Source organism: Rana temporaria, chromosome 13, assembly GCF_905171775.1.
Source record: "Rana temporaria chromosome 13, aRanTem1.1, whole genome shotgun sequence".
Lineage (NCBI taxonomy): Eukaryota > Metazoa > Chordata > Amphibia > Anura > Ranidae > Rana > Rana temporaria.
In genome coordinates this window covers 37306063-37329194 of record NC_053501.1, presented here as the reverse complement: position 1 = coordinate 37329194, position 23132 = coordinate 37306063, and the positions used below count along the sequence as shown (strand labels likewise).

Here is a 23132-nt window from a genome sequence, read left to right as displayed (position 1 = left end):
AGCCCTGTGGCTATCAGCGGTGTTTTCAGAAAGGGATAGGAATTGAGTTATTTGTGTATTTTTCTGTATTTTTTGTTTTTCTTTATCATATATTGAGCAATTGTTCAGTGTTTTTTGTGCTACTGTACTGTTTAAATTAAAATTATTTATATTTTTCTAAAAATCTGGTGCCTACAAAGTCCACTTTCTCCTAGTCTTAGACTCTATAGTCTTTTTCTATTTATCTACAACTTACAAGTCCGGATAACCAAGAGAGCTTTTCGCAAAATATAGGTTTGGTAGCTAAATTATTAAGTACGTTGCCAATATGTGCGAGGTCTACACAAGGACTGTATGAAATGCCTCCTCATTCTTATTTACATAGTAATACTATAATTGATACACTATGGCCCAGATTCACAGACAGCGGCGCACATTTATGCTGCCGTAGCGCATCTCCTGTACGCTACGCCGACGCAGCGCAAAGAGACACGCACTGCATTCAGGAAGCCAGTGCCCCCAAAGCTGCGTCGGAGTGGCGTATATTTCGAAGGCGCAGGCCGGCGTAGGTGGAAGTGGGCTTGACCCATGCAAATGAGGCGTGACCCCATGCAAATGATGGTTTGAGAGCCAGACAAGTACATTGAACGAACTGCGCATGCGTCGTGTCGTGGACGCATCCCCGTGCGCATGCTCATAACCACGTCGGAACTGCTGCCTAAGATACGCCGGATCACTGCCTACGCCATGAACGTAATCTGCGCCCATCCAGACACACGTCCAGCGTAAACTACGTAAAAACCGCCGGCTTCTGTTCCCTGATGCAGACCTTTACATGTCTGCTGCTGAGTTAACTTTACGCCAAACGTACAACTTACGTGCACCTCTCGTAGCCTGCGTCGGGCGGGCGCAGGTTCGTGAATCGCCGTATTTTCCTAATTTGCATATTAGAATGGCTAATCAATGGCAGCGCCACCATGCAGCCAGCGTAAATGTGCGTCCACCCTACGCCGGCAAGTTACGTCCGCGGGATTAAGCCTGTTTTTAAGCGTATCTTAGTACGGCGCACAGATACGACGGCGCATATTTGCACTTACGCGGCATATCTGGAGATACGGCGGCGCAAGTGCTTTGTGAATCCGGACCTATACCTCCAAGATACCCCTGCTGAAGCCCCTATTTATTTGGGTGAAGGAGAAAATGGTCCCCCCAACATCTTCATGGGAGATTTTCACTGAGACAGTTTTTTAACAAAAGTCAATGATAAATCACCTAGGGGCCGATTTCTCTGTTCCAATATTTTTCTTAAAGTTTCAAGAGAGAGATATAGTCATTGCTTGCTATCGGGTACAACATGCAAAAAACAAAAGGCTCTCTGTAGTGCTGTACTTCAAGTGAATTACATTAACGGTAACTAGGGGTCAAGCAAAGATTTCACAAGATTTATGACTGTGTCCCAAGCGTGTCGAGATCCTACGGGGTAAAATGACCGCACCAGCCAAGCAGACACTGGCTGGAAAAAGCGCCTAGAGGCGATTCAGTTCGCATGTGTAGCGCTATACAAGTCATTCATTCACCCAAGATTCACCCAGCTCTTCAAAGTGAATCTTATGTGAAAAATAAATGAATCTGGTGTAAAAGTTGGGTACATCTTGCGTGAAAACATTGAATAAAATCCATGTGAAAGCATTGATAAATGGATTCATTCGTGTTTTGAGGCAGTCTGACTTTTTATTTTATTTTTTTTTAACTACAGTTAAAGCAGAATTGACCCAATTAAAAAAAAAAACAATCGTTGACAGGCAGGGTTTTATGAAAGAAGAAACCCTATTGGTCTCTTCTACCAAAAATGATTTTCTCCGCAGTAACGTACACTGAGCCACACATGCGCAGCTCAGCGTACATTTATGGCACCCCTCTGTGCCGCGATGATGTGACTCCTGTGCGAATGCTCGAGAGTGACGTCATCGTGGCCAAAGCCATCCAAGCAGCTGACTCCAAAAGGAGTATTGGACAAAGAAGTAGGAACCCATGATCATCGGGAAAGCCGACAGCGCATCCCTGGAGGGCATCACAAGTCTACCGGCCTGCACCTAGGTTTATAATTTTTTATTTACCTGAGCTTGCACTTGTGAAATGTATTTTTGAATCTGAATGTTCATCGATTCATTCTGTTTCCTTAAATCCTGCAATAAAGTTTTAAAGCAAAAATTAGATCTCAATTTTGTTTACATATAGGTTCATTTAATGTCCCCATTCCCAGAAGCTCTCATTTCCTACCCAACCCTCAGGGCTCCCTTAAACCAGTAAGAGGGGAGAAAATAATCAGCACTTGCGGGTGTGGACAAGCATGTGACTTGCTCCCCTTCCTTTAACACGCCAGTACTTGGTTGGATGCCCAGTGCAGTAACAAAGGGGTCAAAAGTCCTTCAACTACAATGACCATTACCCACATGGCTGCCCTATTTCAGCGGAGCAGAAGAGATGCAAAAAAACAGGGCCAGGGTTTGACAAATTTGCATGGAATCTAGGAGCCAGCTAAAAAAGTTAGGAGCCAGAAAACGCACCCCGTCCCGCCGAGCTTGCGCGCAGAAGAGAACGCATACGTCAGTAGCGCCCGCATATGAAAACGGTATTCAAACCACACATGTGAGGTATCGCCGTGATTGGTAGAGCGAGAGCAATAATTCTAGCCCTAGACCTCCTCTGTAACTCAAAACATGCAACCTGTAGAATTTTTTTAAACATCGCCTATGGAGATTTTAAAGGGTAAAAGTTTGTCGCCATTCCACAAGCGGACGCAATTTTGAAGCGTGACATGTTGGGTATCGGCATAACATTATCTTTCACTATATAAAAAAAAATGGGCTAACTTTACGGTTGTCTTATTTTTTAATTAAAAAAAAGTGTATTCTTTCCCAAAAAAAAGTGCGCTTGTAAGACAGCTGCGCAAATACAGTGTGACAGAAAGTACTGCAACGACCGCCATTTTATTCACGACGGGGGAGGTGGGGGCAGACAGAGACACAGGATGGGGTATCCCGTGTCTCCGTGCGCCCCCACCTCCCCTGCCACGCGATCACGTCGGGCCGCGCCGGCCAGAAATTGAGGCCGCGGCTTTGCAGCCTCCTGCAGGCCTAAGCTATTTGTCGCAATTGCGACCGGGCACCCGGATTTTGTCGAACCATGAAAAAGGGATCCATAAAGCAAGCCTGTTGCTTTGCCATGCTGATGTAAACAAGCATCTCCCCGCTCTGCCTAGTGACAATAACAGTGATAACTGCTTACTGGAAGCGGTGATCACTGTCTTGTCACGTGTAGCCCATCCCCCCTACAGTAAGAATCACTCACTAGGGCACACTTAACCCCTACAGCGCCACCTAGTGGTTAACCCATTCACTGCCAGTGTAATTTTCACAGTAATCAGTGCATTTATATAGCACTGATCACTGTAAAAATGACAATGGTCCCAAAAATGTGTCAAAAGTGTCCGCCATAATGTCGCAGTCACGATTAAAAAAAAACAACAACAACAAAAAAAAAAAAAAAATCGCTGATCACCACCATTACTAGTTAAAAAAAAAAAAGAGATTTTTAATACAGCTTACCTGTAAAATCTTTTTCTTGGAGTACATCACGGGACACAGAGCGGCATTCATTACTATATGGGTTATATGGAGTACCTTCAGGTGTAGACACTGGCAATCTTCAAACAGGAAATGCCCCTCCCTATATAACCCCCTCCCATAGGAGGAGTACCTCAGTTTTGTAGCAAGCAGTATGCCTCCCAAAATGGTCCTCAAAAAGAGGGGTGGGAGCTCTGTGTCCCGTGATGTACTCCAAGAAAAAGATTTTACAGGTAAGCTGTATTAAAAATCTCTTTTTCTTTATCGTTACATCACGGGACACAGAGCGGCATTCATTACTATATGGGATGTCCCAAAGCAATGCTTACAATGAGGGGAGGGAGAACATCTCCAAGACAACAGGATTTAATTTAGAGATATACTCAAATCATAATAAATCCAACTTATTTGAGAAAAATAAAATTTTAAATTTAACTCAAAAAAAGAGGAGCCCCCGGGATCCGAGGGTCTCAAACTGCAGTTTGCAGCACTGCCTGCCCGAAGGCAGTATCAGTATTCCTTCTTACGTCCAACTTGTAGAATTTTGTGAATGTGTGGACAGAAGACCAGGTTGCCGCCTTGCAAACTTGAGCCATAGAGATCTGGTGGTGTGCTGCCCAGGAGGCGCCCATGGCTCTAGTAGAATGAGCCTTTAATGATACTGGAGGAGGCAACCCTTTCAAGCCGTAGGCCTGAGTGATTAATTGCTTGATCCACCTAGAAATGGTGGACTTTGCAGCTGCCTGCCCCTTCTTGGGCCCATCCGGTAGAATAAACAGCACATCTGTTTTTCGGATCTTCTCTGTAGCTTTAAGATAGGCCTTCATGGCCCTGACAATATCCAAGGTATGCAGCAACCCTTCCTTTCTGGAAGTAGGTTTAGGGAAGAAGGATGGTAATACCAAATCCTGGTTCAAATGAAAACTGGATATGACCTTCGGTAGGAAGGAAGGATGAGGGCGGAGAACGACCTTGTCCTTATGAAATATAAGATATGGTTCCTTACAGGATAAGGCTGCCAGTTCCGAAACTCTTCTTGCGGAAACTATGGCAACCAAAAATACCAACTTCCTTGTCAGTAGAACCAAAGGAACTTCAGCCAACGGCTCAAACGGTTGTTTCTGTAAACTTGACAGGACAAGATTTAAATCCCACGGACAAAGCGGGGATTTAACTGGAGGTTTAATACGTAAGACCCCTTGAAGGAAGGTCTTAACCAGCGAGTGGGTGGCCAGCGGCCGCTGAAACCACACTGACAGAGCAGAAATCTGTCCTTTGATTGTGCTTAATGCCAATCCTTTATCCACTCCTAGCTGGAGAAAACTTAAAACTCTATCAATGGTGAATTTGCGAGGAAGCCATAGCTTGGACTCACACCAGCCTACATAGGCCTTCCAGACCCTGTGATAAATCACCCTAGAGACCGGTTTCCTGGCTCTGATTAGGGTAGAGATTACCTTCTGAGACAGACCTCTACCCCTGAGAATCAAGGATTCAGCTTCCAGGCCGTCAAATTTAGATGCCGTAAGGCAGGGTGGAGGATCGGACCTTGCGATAGCAGGTCTGGCCTTAGAGGCAGAGTCCAAGGGTTTCCCACTACCATCCTTAGGATTAGTGAGTACCATGCCCTTCTGGGCCATGCTGGAGCTACCAGGATGACTGGTATGCGCTCCACCCTGATCCTGCGCAGCAGGCGGGGTAGTAACTGGAGCGGGGGGAAACGCATAAAGAAGTTTGAACTGATGCCAAGGGCAAACCAGAGCATCGGTTCCGCAGGCCATCAGATCCCTTGACCGGGACATGAACCTGTCTAGCTTCTTGTTGAGTCTCGATGCCATGATATCCACGTCCGGCACTCCCCATCTTTGGCAGAGTGCTTGAAAGACCTGTGGATGCAGAGACCATTCCCCCGGCCATAGAGTCTGGCGGCTTAAGAAGTCCGCCTGAAAGTTGTCCACTCCGGGAATGTATATTGCCGATATGCAGGGCACATGAGCCTCTGCCCATAGGAGAATCAAGCTCACTTCTCTCTGAGCGGCCTGACTCCTGGTTCCCCCTTGGTGATTTATGTATGCCACTGCCGTGGCATTGTCTGATTGAATTCTCACCGGGAACCCCTGCAATTTCGACGTCCAAGCCCTGAGGGCTAGTCGAACAGCTCTGAGCTCCAAGATGTTGATGGGTAACAGCTTCTCTGGCTTTGCCCAAATACCTTGGCGAGTGGAACCCTCCACAATTGCTCCCCAGCCCGTCAGGCTGGCGTCTGTGGTCACTATCTTCCAAGCCACTGGGCTGAAAGACCTTCCCTTCAGTAGGTTCTGAGGGTCTAACCACCAACACAGACTTTGCCGGATTCTTGATGAGAGTGGCAACGGGATATCCAAGGCCTGTGGCCTTCTGCTCCATGCTGACAGGATGGCTGCCTGCAGGATGCGAGTGTGGCTCTGGGCGTATGGCACCGCCTCGAAGGTAGCCACCATCTTGCCTAGTAGTCTCATACATAGGCGAATAGTCGGTTCTTTCTTGCTTAGAACCAGTAGGATTAACACCTTGATGGCTTCGACCTTCCTCAGAGGTAGGAACACTCTTTGTTGTTCTGTGTCTAATCTCATGCCGAGATATTCCAATTGCCTTGTGGGCTGGAATGCTGACTTTTCCCGGTTTAGGACCCAGCCGAACCTCTCGAGGTATTGGACCGTGAGGGCCACTGCTCGCTCCAAGCCGGGAGACGAGTGGTCTATGACTAGGAGGTCGTCCAGGTATGCTAGGATCGTGACCCCTTGAATCCTTAGCTTGGCTAGGATTGGAGCTAGAACCTTCGTGAACACGCGGGGGGCCGTAGCCAACCCGAAGGGAAGCGCCACGAATTGGAAATGACGCGAAGCCACCATAAAGCGTAGATATCTTTGATGTGGCTGATAAATTGGAACATGAAGGTAGGCATCCTTTATGTCTATGGACGCCATGAAGTCGTCCTTTTGGAGTGTGGTAGCTGCTGACCGCACGGATTCCATCCGAAATGAGCGGACTTTTAAGTATGCATTTACCATCTTTAGGTCCAAAATTGGCCTGACATCTCCATTGGGCTTTGGGATGATGAATAGGTTGGAGTAGAAACCCAGTCCCTGTTCCAGGACTGGTACCTCTACTATTACTTCCTGGGAAAGTAGATGATCTAGAGCCGATCTTAATGCGGCTCCTTTCTCCAGATCGTTTGGAATCCTCGACTCCTGGAAATGAGGAGGAGGAAACCTTAGGAACTCTAGCCTGTAGCCTGTGGCCACGGAAGACCGTACCCACTCGTCGGGAATGCTGGCTTCCCAAATCTCCGAAAAGAGTCGCAGCCTTCCCCCCACCTTCGTGGGTGGGGGCGCCCCTTCATAAGGTAGACTTGGGGGCTGGTTTTGCTGGTTTGCGAAACCACTGCCTCTTGCCTCTAACAGCCTGTCTTTGTGATCTGCTGTTGAAGCCGAAGTTTGTTCTTGCAGGGGGCCGTCGATACTGCTTGGCATTAGAGGGCCCCTGTCCAGGGGAGGACTGTCGTTTAAACGCAGGCCCCTGAACCTTCTTCTTAGTTGGCAAGAGAGTACTCTTGCCGTTTGAAATGGTCTGAATGTATTTATCTAGGTCTTCTCCGAAGAGCCGACCTCCATGGAAGGGGAACCCTACCAGGAGCTTCTTGCATGGGGGCTCAGCCTCCCAGCTTTTTAACCATAAGAGTCTTCTCATATGGAGAAGGGATAACGATAAACGTGACGCTTGCTGGATAGAATCCTTGATAGCGTCTACCGTAAAACAAATGGCCTTAGGGACATCCGAAAATTCTTCTGCCTGCTCGGCAGGAATAAGTTCAAGCATTTGCTTAAATTGATCCGATAAAGCTTGAGCGACTCCAATCGCAGCCACGGCTGGCTGTACTACTGCCCCTGCAGCAGTGAAGGAGTTTTTAAGTAGTGCTTCCAAGCGTTTATCAACTGGATCCTTGAAAACCTGTATGTTTTCTACAGGGCATGTTAACGATTTGTTAACACATGAGATGGCTGCGTCTACTGCAGGAGAAGCCCATCTCTTGGAAAACTTTTCTTCCATAGGATACAAGACAGAAAATTTCTTAGGTGGTAAGAAAACCTTGTCTGGTTTGTTCCAATCTTGGAACAAGACTCCCTCCAATAGAGGATGGATCGGAAACACCGCCCTGCTTTGAGGCGCCCTCAGTGAGCCCAAAGCTGAAACCGTCGATACCTGGAGATCTGGTATAGGCAGGTTGAATGCCTTATGGACCAAGTCCGTCAAGTCTTGAATCCACCAGCTCTCCCTCAGGGAGACTGCCCCAGACTCCTCTGTATCCGGATCATCGATCCCTGAACCTACTTGGTCCTTGTCCAAGAGGTCGTCCAATTCCCCAGAGGAAAGGACCTCCTCTTCCGAGGGTCCGCGCACGGGTGACGGAGATCTATTCCGCTTACTACCCCGCATAGCTGCGGCTATCATCTTTCCCATGCTTTTCTGCATCTCATTTAAAGAGGTAAGTAACACCTCCTCCGTGACCATCTTAGGATTGGGTTGACTCGCGTCAGCTCCAGCCCCCGATCCCGATGGCCCAACGGCTCCCAGTGGGGAAAGCAGCGGCATAGCTCTATCCGAGACCTCAGACCCTGTGGGGGAATCCCCACCTTTTGTACCCTCTGATTTGTTCTTTGATGCCATGGTACAATACCGAGGTACACCTGCTACTTATTGGTACCTGGGACTTATAAATAGTTAAATGCCCAAACACCTGTTTGGGGAATAAAAAATGTTTCCTCTTCCCCAGATGACACTTTTAAAAAAAAAAAAAAAAAAAGAAAAAAACTTCTTTTCCCCTTTTTTTTTTTTCAATCTAGGCAAGAAAAAACATTCTATCCCCCTGAGTAGTATTGCCAAAGAAAAGACTATGAGATGGAAAAGAAAAAACAGCCTATTCCTAGGCTAAACCACAATCTTCTGAAGACTGTAGTATTCTTTCTGGCCACTGTGTGTCCTCAGCGCCCCGTGCTTCACTCCAGTCCTTCCTCCCTCAAACCATAGTATTGAATGAGCTGTGGTATCCAAGGAAGGGCCGCCCCTTCCTTAAAACACTGACCCGCCCTTCCCCCCCAGCTAAAACGGCGCCAAATGCGCCTATAAACACGTGCACGCGCGCCGCGCGCGTGCCCGCCGACTGGGGGGGTGTATGGGAGGAAGGGCCTCTCTGTTCCTGCAGCCGCAGGCCTGGAACACACGAGGAGGACAGCGTTCTGCCTGCCTTGCAGGCATGAGGAAGAGGACTGGATAGAGCATCGCCTGGAGGCTTGCAGGTAAGCATAGCTCTCTGACACACACATACATTGTACACAAAAGGCCCCACTCACAGCTTTTCCAATACTACCAGGGAGGTCACTTTTTTAAGGGGAATAACAACATATAGAGCCATCCTATCTTCATGATATGTGACTGGTTTGCCAGATGCAATGCATAACTTTTAGGCATGTCCCCTGTGACCTCCCAGAAAAAACTTGCTAAGAGCCAAGTTCCGCAAGTTTTCCCCTTACTTACCTGCTCCATGCCGCAGGACTTTGCAAAGCAAGAGGCCCAATCTTCCCCCATCTCCGTGGGGATGTCTAGACCTTCAGGCCCTGGGAACCTTCTTCTTCCATGAAGGATCCACTGTCCTGGACCCATACAGCACCCTGGCAAACAGAAAACATTAGGCGCCCAAAGGTTTTCTAAGTTCTGGGCCCAGGGTCCAGCTCTCTTAAAAAGAAAGCATTATGGGCTATACCCCAAGGGTTTGGGGTCCGGTTACTGACCACTTTAGCGCTCAGGCTTTTTTGGACAGAACCGGTAGCTCACCTAATCCCAAGGATGCGGAGGCAAGCTAAACCATGACTAACACCTAAGACACTGGCGTAAAAACTGAGGTACTCCTCCTATGGGAGGGGGTTATATAGGGAGGGGCATTTCCTGTTTGAAGATTGCCAGTGTCTACACCTGAAGGTACTCCATATAACCCATATAGTAATGAATGCCGCTCTGTGTCCCGTGATGTAACGATAAAGAAAATAATATTATTAATAAAAATGCCATAAAACTATCCCCTATTTTGTAGACGCTATAACTTTTGCACAAACCGATTAATAAACGCTTATTGCAATTTTTTTACCATCGAATACGTATCGGCCTAAACTGAGGGGGGGGGGGGGGAATGTATATATTTTTTGGGGATATTTATTAAAGCAAAATATTGAATATTTTTCAAAATTGTCGCTCTATTTTTGTTTATAGCGCAAAAATAAAAACCGCAGAGGTGATCAAATAGCACCAAAAGAAAGCTGTATTTGTGGGGAAAAAGGACGTCAATTTTGTTTGGGAGCCACGTCGCACGACCGCGCAATTGTCAGCTATAGCGACACAGTGTCGAATCGCAAAAAGTGGCCTGGTCATTTGGCTGCATAATGGTCTGGGGCTGAAGTGGTTAAACTGTCTGTTTCAGTTTTCGGCCAAGTACATCCTAAATTTTCAGTTTCGCAAATGTAATTTTCATTTCGGGGGGCACCATTACTTTAAGTACGGTACACAATACAAATGCTTTCTGTACCTTAAGCTCTTCTTCACCGTTGGCAAAATTAACACGTTCCAGAGACAGAGAGTCCTCCATCTGTTTAATCTCCTTATCCTTCTCTTCGATTCTAAAAAAAACACATTAAGAAAGGTCAGAATATCAATAAAGACTCTTGAGTGGCTGAGTGGCCAAGGGCATAAAGTAATCCATCAGTGAAAAGAGTCTTAACACCACAAGAGAGGAAAGAGAAGAAATTAAATCTACAAGAACTTCTTCAGGGCTGTAACATTTGTTTGCATCTGAGAACAAAGACAAAAGAATCATTACTTACGATTTCTGCAACTCCTCGACAATAACTGATGCAGAAGACTAGAAAAAAGTAGAAAACACAAAAAGATCAAAATACACACCCATTTCAGGACATATACAATAAAAAAAAAAAAAACACTGCCAATGGACAAAGTGTAAATTTCGGTTACCCTTTGCACAACCATCACATTTTTGGTTTTATTTAGCGTTTTGAAGCATATTTAAATAATAAATACGCACATTTGGGCAAACACATGGCACAGAAAAAAATAACTGGTGCTTTTTTTTTGTAGGGTACATAAACGTGAGGTTAAAGTGACATTACCGTTTTTTTTTTTAAAAAGATAAATAAAAAACAAACATGTAATACCTGCTCTGTGCAATGGTTTTGCACAGAGTAGTCCCAATCCTCTTCTTCGTGGGTCCCCTGCCGGAGCGCTTGGCTCCTTTCCCTTAACCAGTGGCCCCAATAGCAAGCTGCTCACTATGAGGGCACTGGTGCATGCTCGCTCCCAAGCCCCGCTCTTTGCATCTATAAGACAGAGCCATGGCTTTGCCCCGTTGCACTTACGGGTTACCTGGCTGTCATCGGCGGCATGTTTTGGAAATCAAAAGTATTCAAAAATGCTCACAAATGCACTTCTGGAACACTGATCAAAACATGAATTTCTCCCCAAAAATTGTGTTTGAAAAAGCGCTGCGCAAATACCGTGTGACATAAGATTCCAAAAATGTATTCTCTAGGGCACAGTTGTCAAACACATTTCATGTGGCCCTCGCAGCTCCAGCCAACCTCTAGTCCTCCTCTACTTTCTGCTTTCAAGAAATGCATCCAGCTTCTTCCCAGCAGCAGCATAAGGAAAGGGGGGGTGCACTGTGATGTAAGGGAGAGTGGGGGACTCAACTTCTGATGGTGGGGTGGCTCTTGACATCCAATGTAAAGGGGAGGGGATCACTTTTGAGGGCATTCATAATGCTGATGCGACCCATAATGAATTGAGTTTGACACCCCTGCTCTAGGGACTCCGCTCTAACGAGCAGGGCCCTCGGATTCCTCCTGTATTGTAATTGCACTGTCCCAGATGTTGTAAAGCGCTGCGCAAACAGTTGGCGCTATATAAATCCTGTATAATAATAATAATAATGTATACAAGTGCCATAAAAATCCTGGTCTTCGAGTGGTTAAAGCGGGGGTTCACCCTTAGAGGGCACTTTTTCCCCTTAGATTCCTGCTCGTTTTCTCTAGGGGAATCGGCTAGTTGTTTTAAAATATGAGCATTACTTACCGTTTACGAGATGCATCCTCTCCGTCGCTTCCGGGTATGGGCTTCGGGAATGGGCGTTCCTTCTTGATTGACAGTCTTCCGACGGTCGCATCCATCGCGTCACGATTTTCCGAAAGAAGCCGAACGTCGGTGCGCAGGCGCAGTATAGAGCCGCACCGACGTTCGGCTTCTTTCGGCTACGAGTGACGCGATGGATGCGACCGTCGGAAGCCTCTCGGAAGAATGTCAATCAAGAAGGAACGCCCGCTCCCGAAGACCCATACCCGGAAGCGACGGAAGAAGATGCAGCTCGAAAACGGGTAAGTACGGATCATATTTTAATACAAATAGCCGATTCCCCTAGACCGAACGAGCAGGAATCTAAGGGGAGAAAAAAAAAAAAAAGTTAACAAATGGGTGAACTCCCGCTTTAACGTGAATGTAAACCTGGGGTTTAAAAGGAACACTCCCACGATGAAACCTGTCACTACTGAACTATTTTTAACTCTTTATGCTGCAGCCAAACAGGCTGCTTAGTGAAATTAGCTCCTTACAAGCCGAGCGGTCGGCTGGGTTCGCAGGCACAGGCTTGAGGACACACAGGCTGGATGAACCACTTTAATGCCAAAAGTTGAGTGTTTACCCCTGAGAATTTCACATGTGGGGGAGGTTGTCTGGTTTCAGTAGTTGGGTGCAAATAACACAAGGCAGCACTTTCTCAAAGGCCTGGAGTACAAATACTTGTTTCACGCTTTCCTCTCACCAAATTACTATGAAAAAAAGAAAAAAGGGCAATTCTTTTTACCTGAACTTGAACCTGGGAATGGTATTTCTGAATCTGAACGTTCAGTGCTTCGTTTTGCTTCAACAAATCCTTACAGAGAAAAGAAAAAAAGTTAGCCTTATCTTAAAGTTAATATTAGTACCTACCATTAAAACTTATCATTTTTATTTGTTTGTTTTGCAAATAAAAAAAAAAATACAAATAACTGCAGTGAACAGTCTACAACTCTCTAGAAGTGGTAATTATCACATTTCCAAATGCAATATTACCAATATTTTTTCCTTATTAAAAGTACTTAAAGAGGAGCGGGCCATTTTTTTTTTTTACTGTAGCTGCTGACTTAATATAAGGGCACTTACCTGTCCAGGGATCCAGCTATGTCGGCACCCCGAGTCTTGCAGGCTCCAGCAAGCAAGATGCCGGCAAGTGCAGGCACCAGCAACTTCACTAAGGGAAACTGTCAGTCAAGCGCCAGGAGCAGGGGGGGGGGGGGGGGGGAGAGTGTAGACCTAGACCTCATTATGCCCTTATGTGTCATGCCACTAGAACCAACGATGTAGCTATGGGATTGGAGGCCCTGGCCTATGCTAAAACCAATAAACATACGTCCTTATGCAAAAAGCGTGGAACAAGCTCAGACAGCTACAGGCAGTAAATGGCTTTACCAGTTATAGCCCATTATGGGCCAATGGATATTATGAGGAGCTGCAGTCATTGGAGGGCTTGGTGGAGGAGGCATGGGGTCACGCACCTAAGGCACATTTTTGCAGATGGAAAACTGTACAAGTTCCCTGCTTTGAGGGAGCAATTTCGTCTCCTGCAGTTGATGCTTTTTTATTATATGCATCTGCAACATTCGGTCGTGGCGCAGTCCAGCGGGGTTCCGTGGCATCTGTCTCCGACCCCCATATTCCACTACATGGCAGAGGTGTCTCAGTTCAAGGGCTTTATATCCAGATGCTATTCCATGATTCTCTATGTATACCTGGATGGCTTCCCTCTGGGAGCAGCATGCAAGTGGGTGGGGGATGTAGGTACCTTCGAGGAAGAACGGTGGGAGGAGGTTCTGCAGGCGTTACAGATGTGCTCCCTGAACATAGCACAGCACCTGTCCCAGCTGTACATAGTCCTCCGAGTTCACTATACACCAGCTAGATTGTTCAGGATGGGAGCGAGACTGGACTCAATTTGCCCTAGATGTCTGAGAGACCATGGGCATATAATACACCTGTTAGGCGCAGTCCCAAGCTACATCTGTTCTGGAAAGGGGTCCTGTCCACCATTAATAAAGTCTTCCAGGTTACTATACCAACAGACCCAAAGCCATGTGTATTGGGGATTGTGGATGACATCGCCCATAGAGAACAATCCGAAACAGGCCAGAGCCCAGGTTCAGGCGCGAAAATTAATCCTTAGACACTGGAAGGCGGCTGATCCTCCAACGTTGGAGTGGATAGTTCAGATGGGAGACACTATTCCATTAGTAAAATACATCTTTCAACATAGGGGTGACCTGGAAAGTTTGATAAACTGTGGTCACCCTGGCTGGATACCCCAGGCCTCTCTGATTTAGACCTTGAATTGACAGACTGTTGTTCTAATCAATGTCGTTATGACAAGTATGGGCGCCTGAGGGGTAAAACATCTGTATAGTAAGATTCAGAGTTTCAAGCTATGCTGTGTACAGGCGGTGCGCATAGGACTAAAGTTACCCATATCAGACACGGTTGTACAGTGAATGCCTTTTGTGATGACTGAACCACAGTTTCTTTAATTTGTGTTCTAATAAACTTCTTTGAGAAAGAGACAGCCGGTTTCCTACAGCACATGCATGAGTCGCACTGCGCTTTCTGAATGGTCCGCCATCTTCTGGGACCTATGTGTGTCCCAGAAAGCAGCAGGGGGGAGGAGGAGGGGACGGGAATACTTGGGGCTTTGCCACGGCAATCTTACCCGGAAGTGGGAGTGGTTACCTGTCAAAAACAGGTACTCACTCCTTCCAAAAAAAGGGGAAGTGGGGGAGGGTGCGAACAAGTGGAGTTTCCGCTTTTGGATGGAGCTCCACATGAAGTCCTAAACCTACTAAATATGTACAAAACAATGCATTTAGCATTTCCAAGAGAAATGGTTATTTAAATCCAACACTGGGAGATTAGGTCCAGGAGGAAGTCAAGAGAAAGCTTGGAGGACCCAGGATCTTCACACATACCAAGTGGTAGCATATAATGAGCATTTTCATTGAAAAAAAGCCAAACAATACAGTACCTGCATCTGAATCTGAAGGTTGCCATCTTGACCAGTTTCCATGAACTGCATTAGTCTCTGCTCAAGCTGTTGGTTGCTCACCATTGTGTCCGTGAGCTTGCTGTGTAGACTCTGAATTTCAGCCTCCTTGGCAATAAGCTTCGATTGAAAATCTGTAAAAAGGGAAGGGTAGCAGGCGATTAACAAAGAACCGAAGAGGGCAAGTAAACAAGTTAATCAGCAATAAACCACCCAAAGAGTACAACCGAAATTAGAAAGAGTATTTGGACTCTGAAAAAAACTTTTGGTTGCCTTTTATTGGTAAAAAAAACTTCAAACACCACATATCACAGCAAAAATAGGGGATACAGCTGACGCGTTTCACACTATTGATTAGTGCTTATTTATAGCTTAGTACAACCTACAAACCTCTCTAAGGGTTCATATCAATAGGCTTTATCTGAGTATTCCATTAGAACTTATGCAAGTGCGTTTGAAAAGAAAAAATGCGCCGAGCAGCTTTCGAATTTAGAAAGCAGCTTAAAACGGGACACGCTGCACTGAGAACTATTGTGGAATAAAAAGGAGGACACATGCATCCTTCAAACAGCCACGTGTGCTGCTCCTTTAAAGTCAATAAAACTTTGGTGACAACGAAAAAACTAAAATGACCTCTGCGCAATTACCAACATAAATATGAGTAAATGTGTATAGGCTGCAACCTACATTGAAATAGGTTGCCAAACCTACATAAATATAGTCTAATAGTGCCGGACAACCCCACTAAAACAATTATACATCCCAATAGCCAATTTGAAATAACACGAACGAAATAAACTAAAAAAAAAAGAAAAATATATAGAATAGCTTTTCATGCTGAAAAATATGTGATAAAGCACGCAGGCTATTTTTTTCCTTTTTGAGCCAATTGTATTTATTTCAACAAAAATTGGCAATTAATATGTATAAATGTTTTAGTGGGGTTGTACCACACTAATTACATTTCGGTGACATGCATTTGACAGGCATGCCAAACAATGCTAAAAAGGTTTTGCCAATAAAGACACTTTATAGAATCAGAAAAGGCTAGACGCCATTAACAGAAAATCATATAAAACATTAGCTGCTTGATTAAAAAAAAATTTTTTAGGCTCGTTGACTTCCTGGCGTCTGGGATTTCAGACAGAGTAAACCACAGTACCCATCTGAAGTAAAGTAAAAAAATTACTATATTTAGAAAAAATCAGAACAGAGCATTAATTATTCAAAAACAAATGTAGTTCTGACATAACCCACATACAAACGGTTCTGACAGTTTGAACAAAATCCTAACATACAAGCTGGCGTTTGAACCTCATGCTTACGAGCTTTGTTATAAAGGCAGCAATATGTATCCAATCATGCCTTTAATTTGGTGGAAATGCCCTTAAAGTGATTATAAATGTTACTTACCAGCTCTGGGTAAGGGTTTTGCACAGAGGAGCCCCGATCCTCTTTTTGGGTCCCCCGCTGGAGGCCTTGGCTCCTCCCCCCTGCCCAGTGCCCACAACAACAAGCCTCTTGTGAATGGATATTATCCAGTAACAAACAGAGTGTGGCTCGCGTCCCCTCCTTCGCTCTACTCACTGGCTGTGATTAACTGGGCAGGGGGATGGCATAGGTGAAAAACCTTCTTCCTTTAGAACCACTTTAAATACAAAATCGGTCATTGCCTATTCTGCCATGCCCTGCCAGCCTGGTCTTTTGTTGATCCCCTCTTTCTGGGTATGAAGGAGCATGTGACAATCTCCCCTATTCCCACAACACAGTGCATGCCTGAGTAATCAATTGTCACATCTGAACATTGCCAAGTGGGTGGAAGGGAGAATGTAATTAACCCTGTGTAAGCACCATTACCAAGCTCACCTAGGACCCACCATTTGTGGGCAGCTTTTCCACCTAGCGGCACTATGGTCTCCAGTTCAAATCCTAACCACTGCGCTACCTGCCTGGAGTGTGCATGTTCTCCCTGTGCCTGCGTGGATTTCCTCCGGGTTCTCTGGTTTCCTCCCACACATGCTGGTAGGTTAATTAGCCCTAGTATCTGTATGTATGAATGTGATTTAGGGACCTTAGATTGTGACCTTCTTGTACAATACACGTGTAAAGTGTTACGTAAATGGACGGTGCTATACATGTACCTGTAATAGATTAAAATAAATTTCAACAGTGTGGTGGTGGAGTTTGGACAAAGTAACAGGTGTTAGGTTATATTTTTGCCAATCTCTTAAAATGTTATGTCTTTTTTTAGGATGAAGTGTACATTTGACACTTTATATTTCTTCTCATTTCATCTTTTTATTGAGTTTGGACTAATAAAGCTCCCCTAGTGGGGAGTAAAAGGCAGATCGAGCGCTCGGCAATAATCAACAATAACGGTACAACAAATCGTTCAGTAGAACAGATTGCCAAGTTCTGAAAAGATGAAAAAGTGTGATTTGACATGTACTTGGATGGTATGGAAACACACAGAATCAAATAAAGTCATATCTCACAAACAGTATTCTCGTCTGTAGTCTTTTTCTTTCCTGCACCAAGTGTCTACAGAAATTCAAACCACAAAGATATGAGGTGTAACATTGTTGCCAGAAGAGGGAAAACATTTGATGCTTTAAAAACAAAAATTTATTTTACCATGGAGGGTCCTACCCATTTTTATAAATCTTGACCAAAAAAAAAATAAAAAAAAAAAGAATTGAGAAAAAAAAATTACCTTGCTGAGCCTTTTCTGCATCAGATTCCCGTTTCCGCAGATATGATTCGATTTCTTCCCATCTTCTTTCTGCATCCTGTATTTGAGCCTGGAATTCACAGTAGATGAGAAAAATGTATTTAAAGGGGTGGTTCACCCTAAAAACTACTTTTTCTTATTCCACTGCCCCCCCACATTACAATACGATTAAGGCTATTATTATTTTTTTTATGCTGTACATACCTTTGTACAGCATATTCACCCGTTGCGAGTCCCGCGGGAGTGGGCGTTCCTCACATGTCTGTGATTGACATTTTGACCAAAAACGAGCTCCCTCCGTCGCGTAAGCCGCGTCACGATTGGCGCCGAACGGCGATGCGCATGCGCAGTATAGCGCCGACTCTCCTTTCGCCAACCGTGACGTGGCTTATGCAATGGGGGGGGAGCTCGTTTTTGGTCAAAATGTCAATCACAGACATGTGAGGAACGCCCACTCCCGCGGGACTCGCAACGGGTGAATATGCTGTACAAAGGTATGTACAGCTTCAAAATAATAGCCTTAATCGTATTGTAATGTGGGGGGCCAATGTAATAAAAAAAAGTAGTTTTTAGGGTGAAGCACCCCTTTAAGAAAACTTTGCAAGAACAACAATTCTGGTATATCCGCACAATAAGCACTCATTCACAAATTAAATGGGCATAGTGTAACATCTATATTGTACATTTTTGACTGCGTGCGACGGAAAGTCCATACGGTTCAATAATGGCTGGCTACAAGCGATTAGTATGAACATGCATACAAAATATGCCCATTTATTAGACAAAGAAAAAGGAATTTTAAAGCTTGGCCCAAACTAATTTTTACATATTACATTTACAGTACCGTATATATTTGAGTATAAGCCGCGTTTTTCAGCACATTTTTGTGCTGAAATGCCCCCCTTGGCTTATGGCCGGGGAGCACCGATTTTTCAAAGCCGGGCCCCCCTTCCATCGACTCTTATGTTAAACGATCATTTCTCCGGATACTTTGGGGACCTGGTACTGGCCTGTCGTAGGTCAGAGCTGTCACAACAAAAACATAACTATACATTTTGGGAAAACCTGCGCTCAGTGGCTGTTTGGTGAGACTTCAGGGATTTAAAGCGGAGTCCCGGCCACAATTTCACTTTTTAAATACAAATACCCCTGTAATACACAAACTTAATGTATTCTAGTAAAGTTAGTCTGTAAACTAAGGTCCGTTTTGTTAGGTTGTTACAGCATTTAGACACTTTATAAAATAGAAATTGACTGGGGCAATCTTAAGTGTGGGCATCATGAAGCCAGACTGAATGACTTCCTGGATTTCAGCCTTTCAGATCTCGCACATGCTCAATGCTGCACAAGCAGTGCAATAGGTTTCAGATCAGGTTTCAGCACCTGTACTGTCCAAGTCACATGATTCTTCGAGACTGGGGAGTGCACAAACTCCTGGAAAGTTACACCCACTACATTCCCAGGAGTCTGTGCGGTGTAGGTTAGGAAGCTTAAATCGGGAGTTCACCCATAAATGTTTTTTTACCCTTAGATGAATGTGCCTTTAGTCTAGGGGAACCAGCGAGTTGTTTTAAAATCCGAGCAGTACTTACCGTTGTAGAGGGCGATCTTCTCCGCCGCTTCCGGGTATGGGTCTTCGGGACTGCGCGTTCCTTCTTGATTGACAGTCTTCCGACAGGCTTCCGAAGGTCGCATCCGAACGTCGGTGTGGCTCTATACTGCGCCTGCGCACCGACGTTCGGCTACTTTCGGAAAATCGTGACGCGATGAATGCGACCGTCGGAAGCTTTTCGGAAGCCTGTGGGAAGACTGTCAATCAAAAAAGGGACGCCCAGTCCCGCAGCCCATACCCGGAAGCGGCGGAGAAGATCGCTCTCTAAAAAGGTAAGTACAGCTTCGATTTTAAAACAACTAGCCGATTCCCCTAGACTAAATGAGCATCAATCTAAGGGTAAAAAAATGGAAATTTACCGGTGAACCTCCACTTTAAGCACCTAGGTGCAGGAAGTGGGAAGATTAACTATTCTGCCTAGCAACAACACTTTGAAGGCATCTAAAAAAAAAAAAATGTTTTTCTTAAAGGACTAATGACATTTTTTTAAAACTACTGATGTAATGTTATATTTATGGGTGGAACTCCACTTTAACATTTCCAGCTGGTAACAGACAAATGATACCAAACAAGCAGAAAAGAGCAGAGCGGAAGAACATATGCCCACACTCCTGAGGACACTAGCAAAAAAATGCAGCATAATGGTTGTTGGCAGCATTATCTTGTGCTACTCAACGTTTTTAGTTGCCAATGTAAATTTTTCCTGTGGGCAGCAACATAACCCAACAGTCTAAAACCTCCTACACAAGATCGGACTTCCAACCAACTTTTCCGTGGATTTGGGTCCGAAAGGCGTTGGCCGTGAACGCGTTCTGCAATACACACGGCACAACAAGATTTTCAGCCAACATTCACCAAATCACATGGTTTTTCAGCTTTTTACCACCACCCTTTGGGCAACTTCTGCTATTGTTGTCCGATGTTTAGCATTGGTTCTGAGCATGCGTGTCTGTACTTTGGATTTTAGTTGGACGGACTTGCATACAGATGATCGGATAAACTGATGTAACTATTTATTGCCCAACAATTGGTGAGCATGAACAGCCAACTTTTGTTGCCGCTAATTCAGCCAATAATTGCCTGATTGAGCATACACATGGTCAGATTATCCGACACAACACGTCCGTCAGACAATTATGGCCAAAAGTTTGATTGTGTGTACGAGCCATAAGAATTTCTGTCCCTCTTATAGAGCGAGAAAAATACAATTTGGCTAGAGTTTGAACACCAATTTATAAAAATTTGCACAATCATTCTACTCCAAGTAGTACTGAACTTCTCATTAACTGCACATATTTTCTCACCTTCAACCCGGCCACCACCTGCTCCTGATTCTTCTTATGCTGTTCCTCCTGAGCCAAACTGCTGTTCTTATCAGTCAATTCTTTTACAAGCCTGGTATAATCCTGACGCAGCTTAATAAGCTCATTAGACTGCCTGGGGAAAAAGAAAAAGGGATTTTCAGTATTATATTGTATATCTAAAGATCTAATACTTAAAAGAGTCATACTATTAAAATGACTTATCTGAAGACTTGGCACTAAATAGCACACCCTTCACAAAAAATCTATATTTCTAGTTATGTACAAAATCGAGGGAAAGATGAACGCAGCAATGTAGTTAGAGGTAAAATTAATAGAGATTGAGGCTGCGGCATTGCATGGGGGGTGCAGGGGGTGCCTTGGCCCCGGGCGCAACATTTGTGGGGGGGGGGGGGGGGCATGGGATGTTCTTCACCATTTTTGTCTCTTATTGTAGATTGAGTTCAAAATATATATATACATGTGTATACGTCCCTGAGGAAGCCCGAATGGGCGAAACATGTAGGACACCCCACTGTATATAACTCAACAATCAACTATTGGTGAAACTCAATACAACTTTTTATTCTATTCATTTTTTGTATGTATATAATGTGTCAAATTAAAATATATTTTTTTATCTATAAACTGTTTCCGATGTACGGTTTCTGTGGTCTCAGAACTATCCAATGGTGTTCGTATAGTCCCATGCTCCATCCCATTTTGGGATAATATATATACCTCTATCTTCAGGGACGGTGACACCACTGGCTATTTATTATAATAATTTTCGTGCACACTCTATGCTTAATCAACTTTGTCTCTTCTTGCCAGTAGTGTCACTACTCCTAATTTTCATTTCCGTGTCCCCCGATCTCCGGCCACCATGTTTAGTGTCCGGTGCCCTGTGATTGGGCGTATAGGGGTCATGTGCAGCGTGGGGCTGGCCTGTCCGTGATCACATTTGCTCTTGAAGTCCCGCCTCCGCACATGACCCCTATACACCCAATCACAGTGCGCCGGGAAACACTGAAGATGGCGGCAGGAGACAAGCACTGGAAAGTGTGCTGGGGCTTCTCCTCTGCCTGTCCCTCTGGTATGGTGTGTACAACGGAGCTGAGGGGCAGGGCGGGGCTGGGAGCATGGAGGTGCAGGGTCTGTTAGCTGAACTCCGGCTACCGCCCGGCGGGGATACCATGGACCAGGTGGATGGCACTGGCGGGGACTCCGAAGCAAGGTAAGGAGGAGGATGAATCTGCACTGAGCTGTAGGTGTCTATTAGGTCAGCGTAGGTGTCTCTTAGGTCAGCGTAGGGTTCAGGTGGGTCAGTGTTGTGAGTAGTGCAGGAAGTAGGATTCAGGTGGATCAGTGCATGCATCAGGTAGGTGTCAGGAAGGGGGGGGCAGTGTAGGCGTCAGATAGGTCACATGTGTTGCAGGGGCAGGGAAAAGTGGAGTCAGTGGCGCAACAAAATTAGGTATAGCCTAGGGCATGGGTCTTCAAACTATGGCCCTCCAGTTGTTCAGGAACTACAATGCCCATCATGCCTAGTCACGTCTGTGAATGTCAGAGTTTTACAATGCCTCATGGGATGTGTAGTCCCGCAACAGCTGGAGGGCCGTAGTTTGGGGATCCCTGGCCTAGGGTGTCAAAGATCCCTGCACCAGCCCTGGTGGTCAATGTGGTGTGCAGTGTATTGGTCAGTGTAGGAATCGGGTAGGTCAGTGCAGTGGACAGGTAGGCAAGTGTAATGGTCAGTCTAGGAATCATGTAGGTCGGTGTAGAGGTTAGTGTAGTGGTCAGTATAGGAATCAGGCTGGTCAGTACTATTGTAGGAAGGGAAGAGACTCAGGGAGTGCAAAAACTCTGCAGGTTAGGGGGCGCAAAATTTCTTGCCTTGCACCAGGCGCCGACAACCCACGCTACGCCACTAGATTGAGGCAATGTTATTCAAACACACATTACTAATGGCAGTAGTGATATAAAAGTGAGATACATACGCAATCTGGTCAGTCTCCACTGGAATTTTTAATCAATTAGTGTACGGCCAACTTAACGTTAAATATATGCTGCTGTCGTCATTTAGACCTACCAAAACTCTAGAGCAGTGGTTCTCAACCTTCTAGTGCTGTGACCCCTTGATAACATTTCCCAAGTTGTGGGGACCCCTAACGGTAAAATAATTTTTGTAGCATGGGTTGTCAGCACCCAGGGCAAGACAAGTAATTTGCGCCCCTAACCCACAGACATTTAGCGCTACCTGAGTCCTTTTTATTGGCAACTATAATCACAGGTAGTGTTACTCACTGTGTCTCTGGCTTCACAATGTCTCGGACTTTGTGGTGTCTCGTAGCAGTGACACCTATGCCGAAATCAGGAGATAGGGTCTCCTCCAGCACCTCCCACTTCACTTTCCTCACCAGTCAGCTGACCTCTAGTCTTTGCCCCCCAGCCATGCCGTGAACTGAATGGGCGCCTGCGAAGAGGCTGAGCGGGTGGCTGTGGGCTCCAGGTACAGCCCAGCTGGGCAGCCACAGGATCCAGGGATAGCCCTGCTGGGTGGCGGCTGGGAGAGTGGTGTGGGCTTCAGGAACAGCCCAGGATTCGTTGACCCCTGGCAAATCATCATTCGGACCCCCAGGGGGTCCCGACCCCCAGGTTG

General features: G+C 45.5%; 1 protein-coding gene across 7 annotated transcripts in view; it reads right to left on the bottom strand.

The window, feature by feature from the left end:
* The window catches only part of KTN1 (kinectin 1), a 168060-nt gene that overhangs the window by 71420 nt on the left and 73508 nt on the right, over positions 1-23132 (bottom strand). For all 7 annotated transcript variants that reach the window (XM_040333965.1, XM_040333969.1, XM_040333963.1 and 4 more), the window contains exons 9-15: positions 20474-20606; positions 17540-17627; positions 14809-14960; positions 12565-12633; positions 10517-10554; positions 10222-10312; positions 2097-2165 (exon numbers count right to left, since the gene is read on the bottom strand). In XM_040333965.1, the coding sequence (XP_040189899.1) occupies positions 2097-2165; positions 10222-10312; positions 10517-10554; positions 12565-12633; positions 14809-14960; positions 17540-17627; positions 20474-20606 (640 nt within the window). The remainder of the gene's footprint in view (positions 1-2096; positions 2166-10221; positions 10313-10516; positions 10555-12564; positions 12634-14808; positions 14961-17539; positions 17628-20473; positions 20607-23132) is intronic.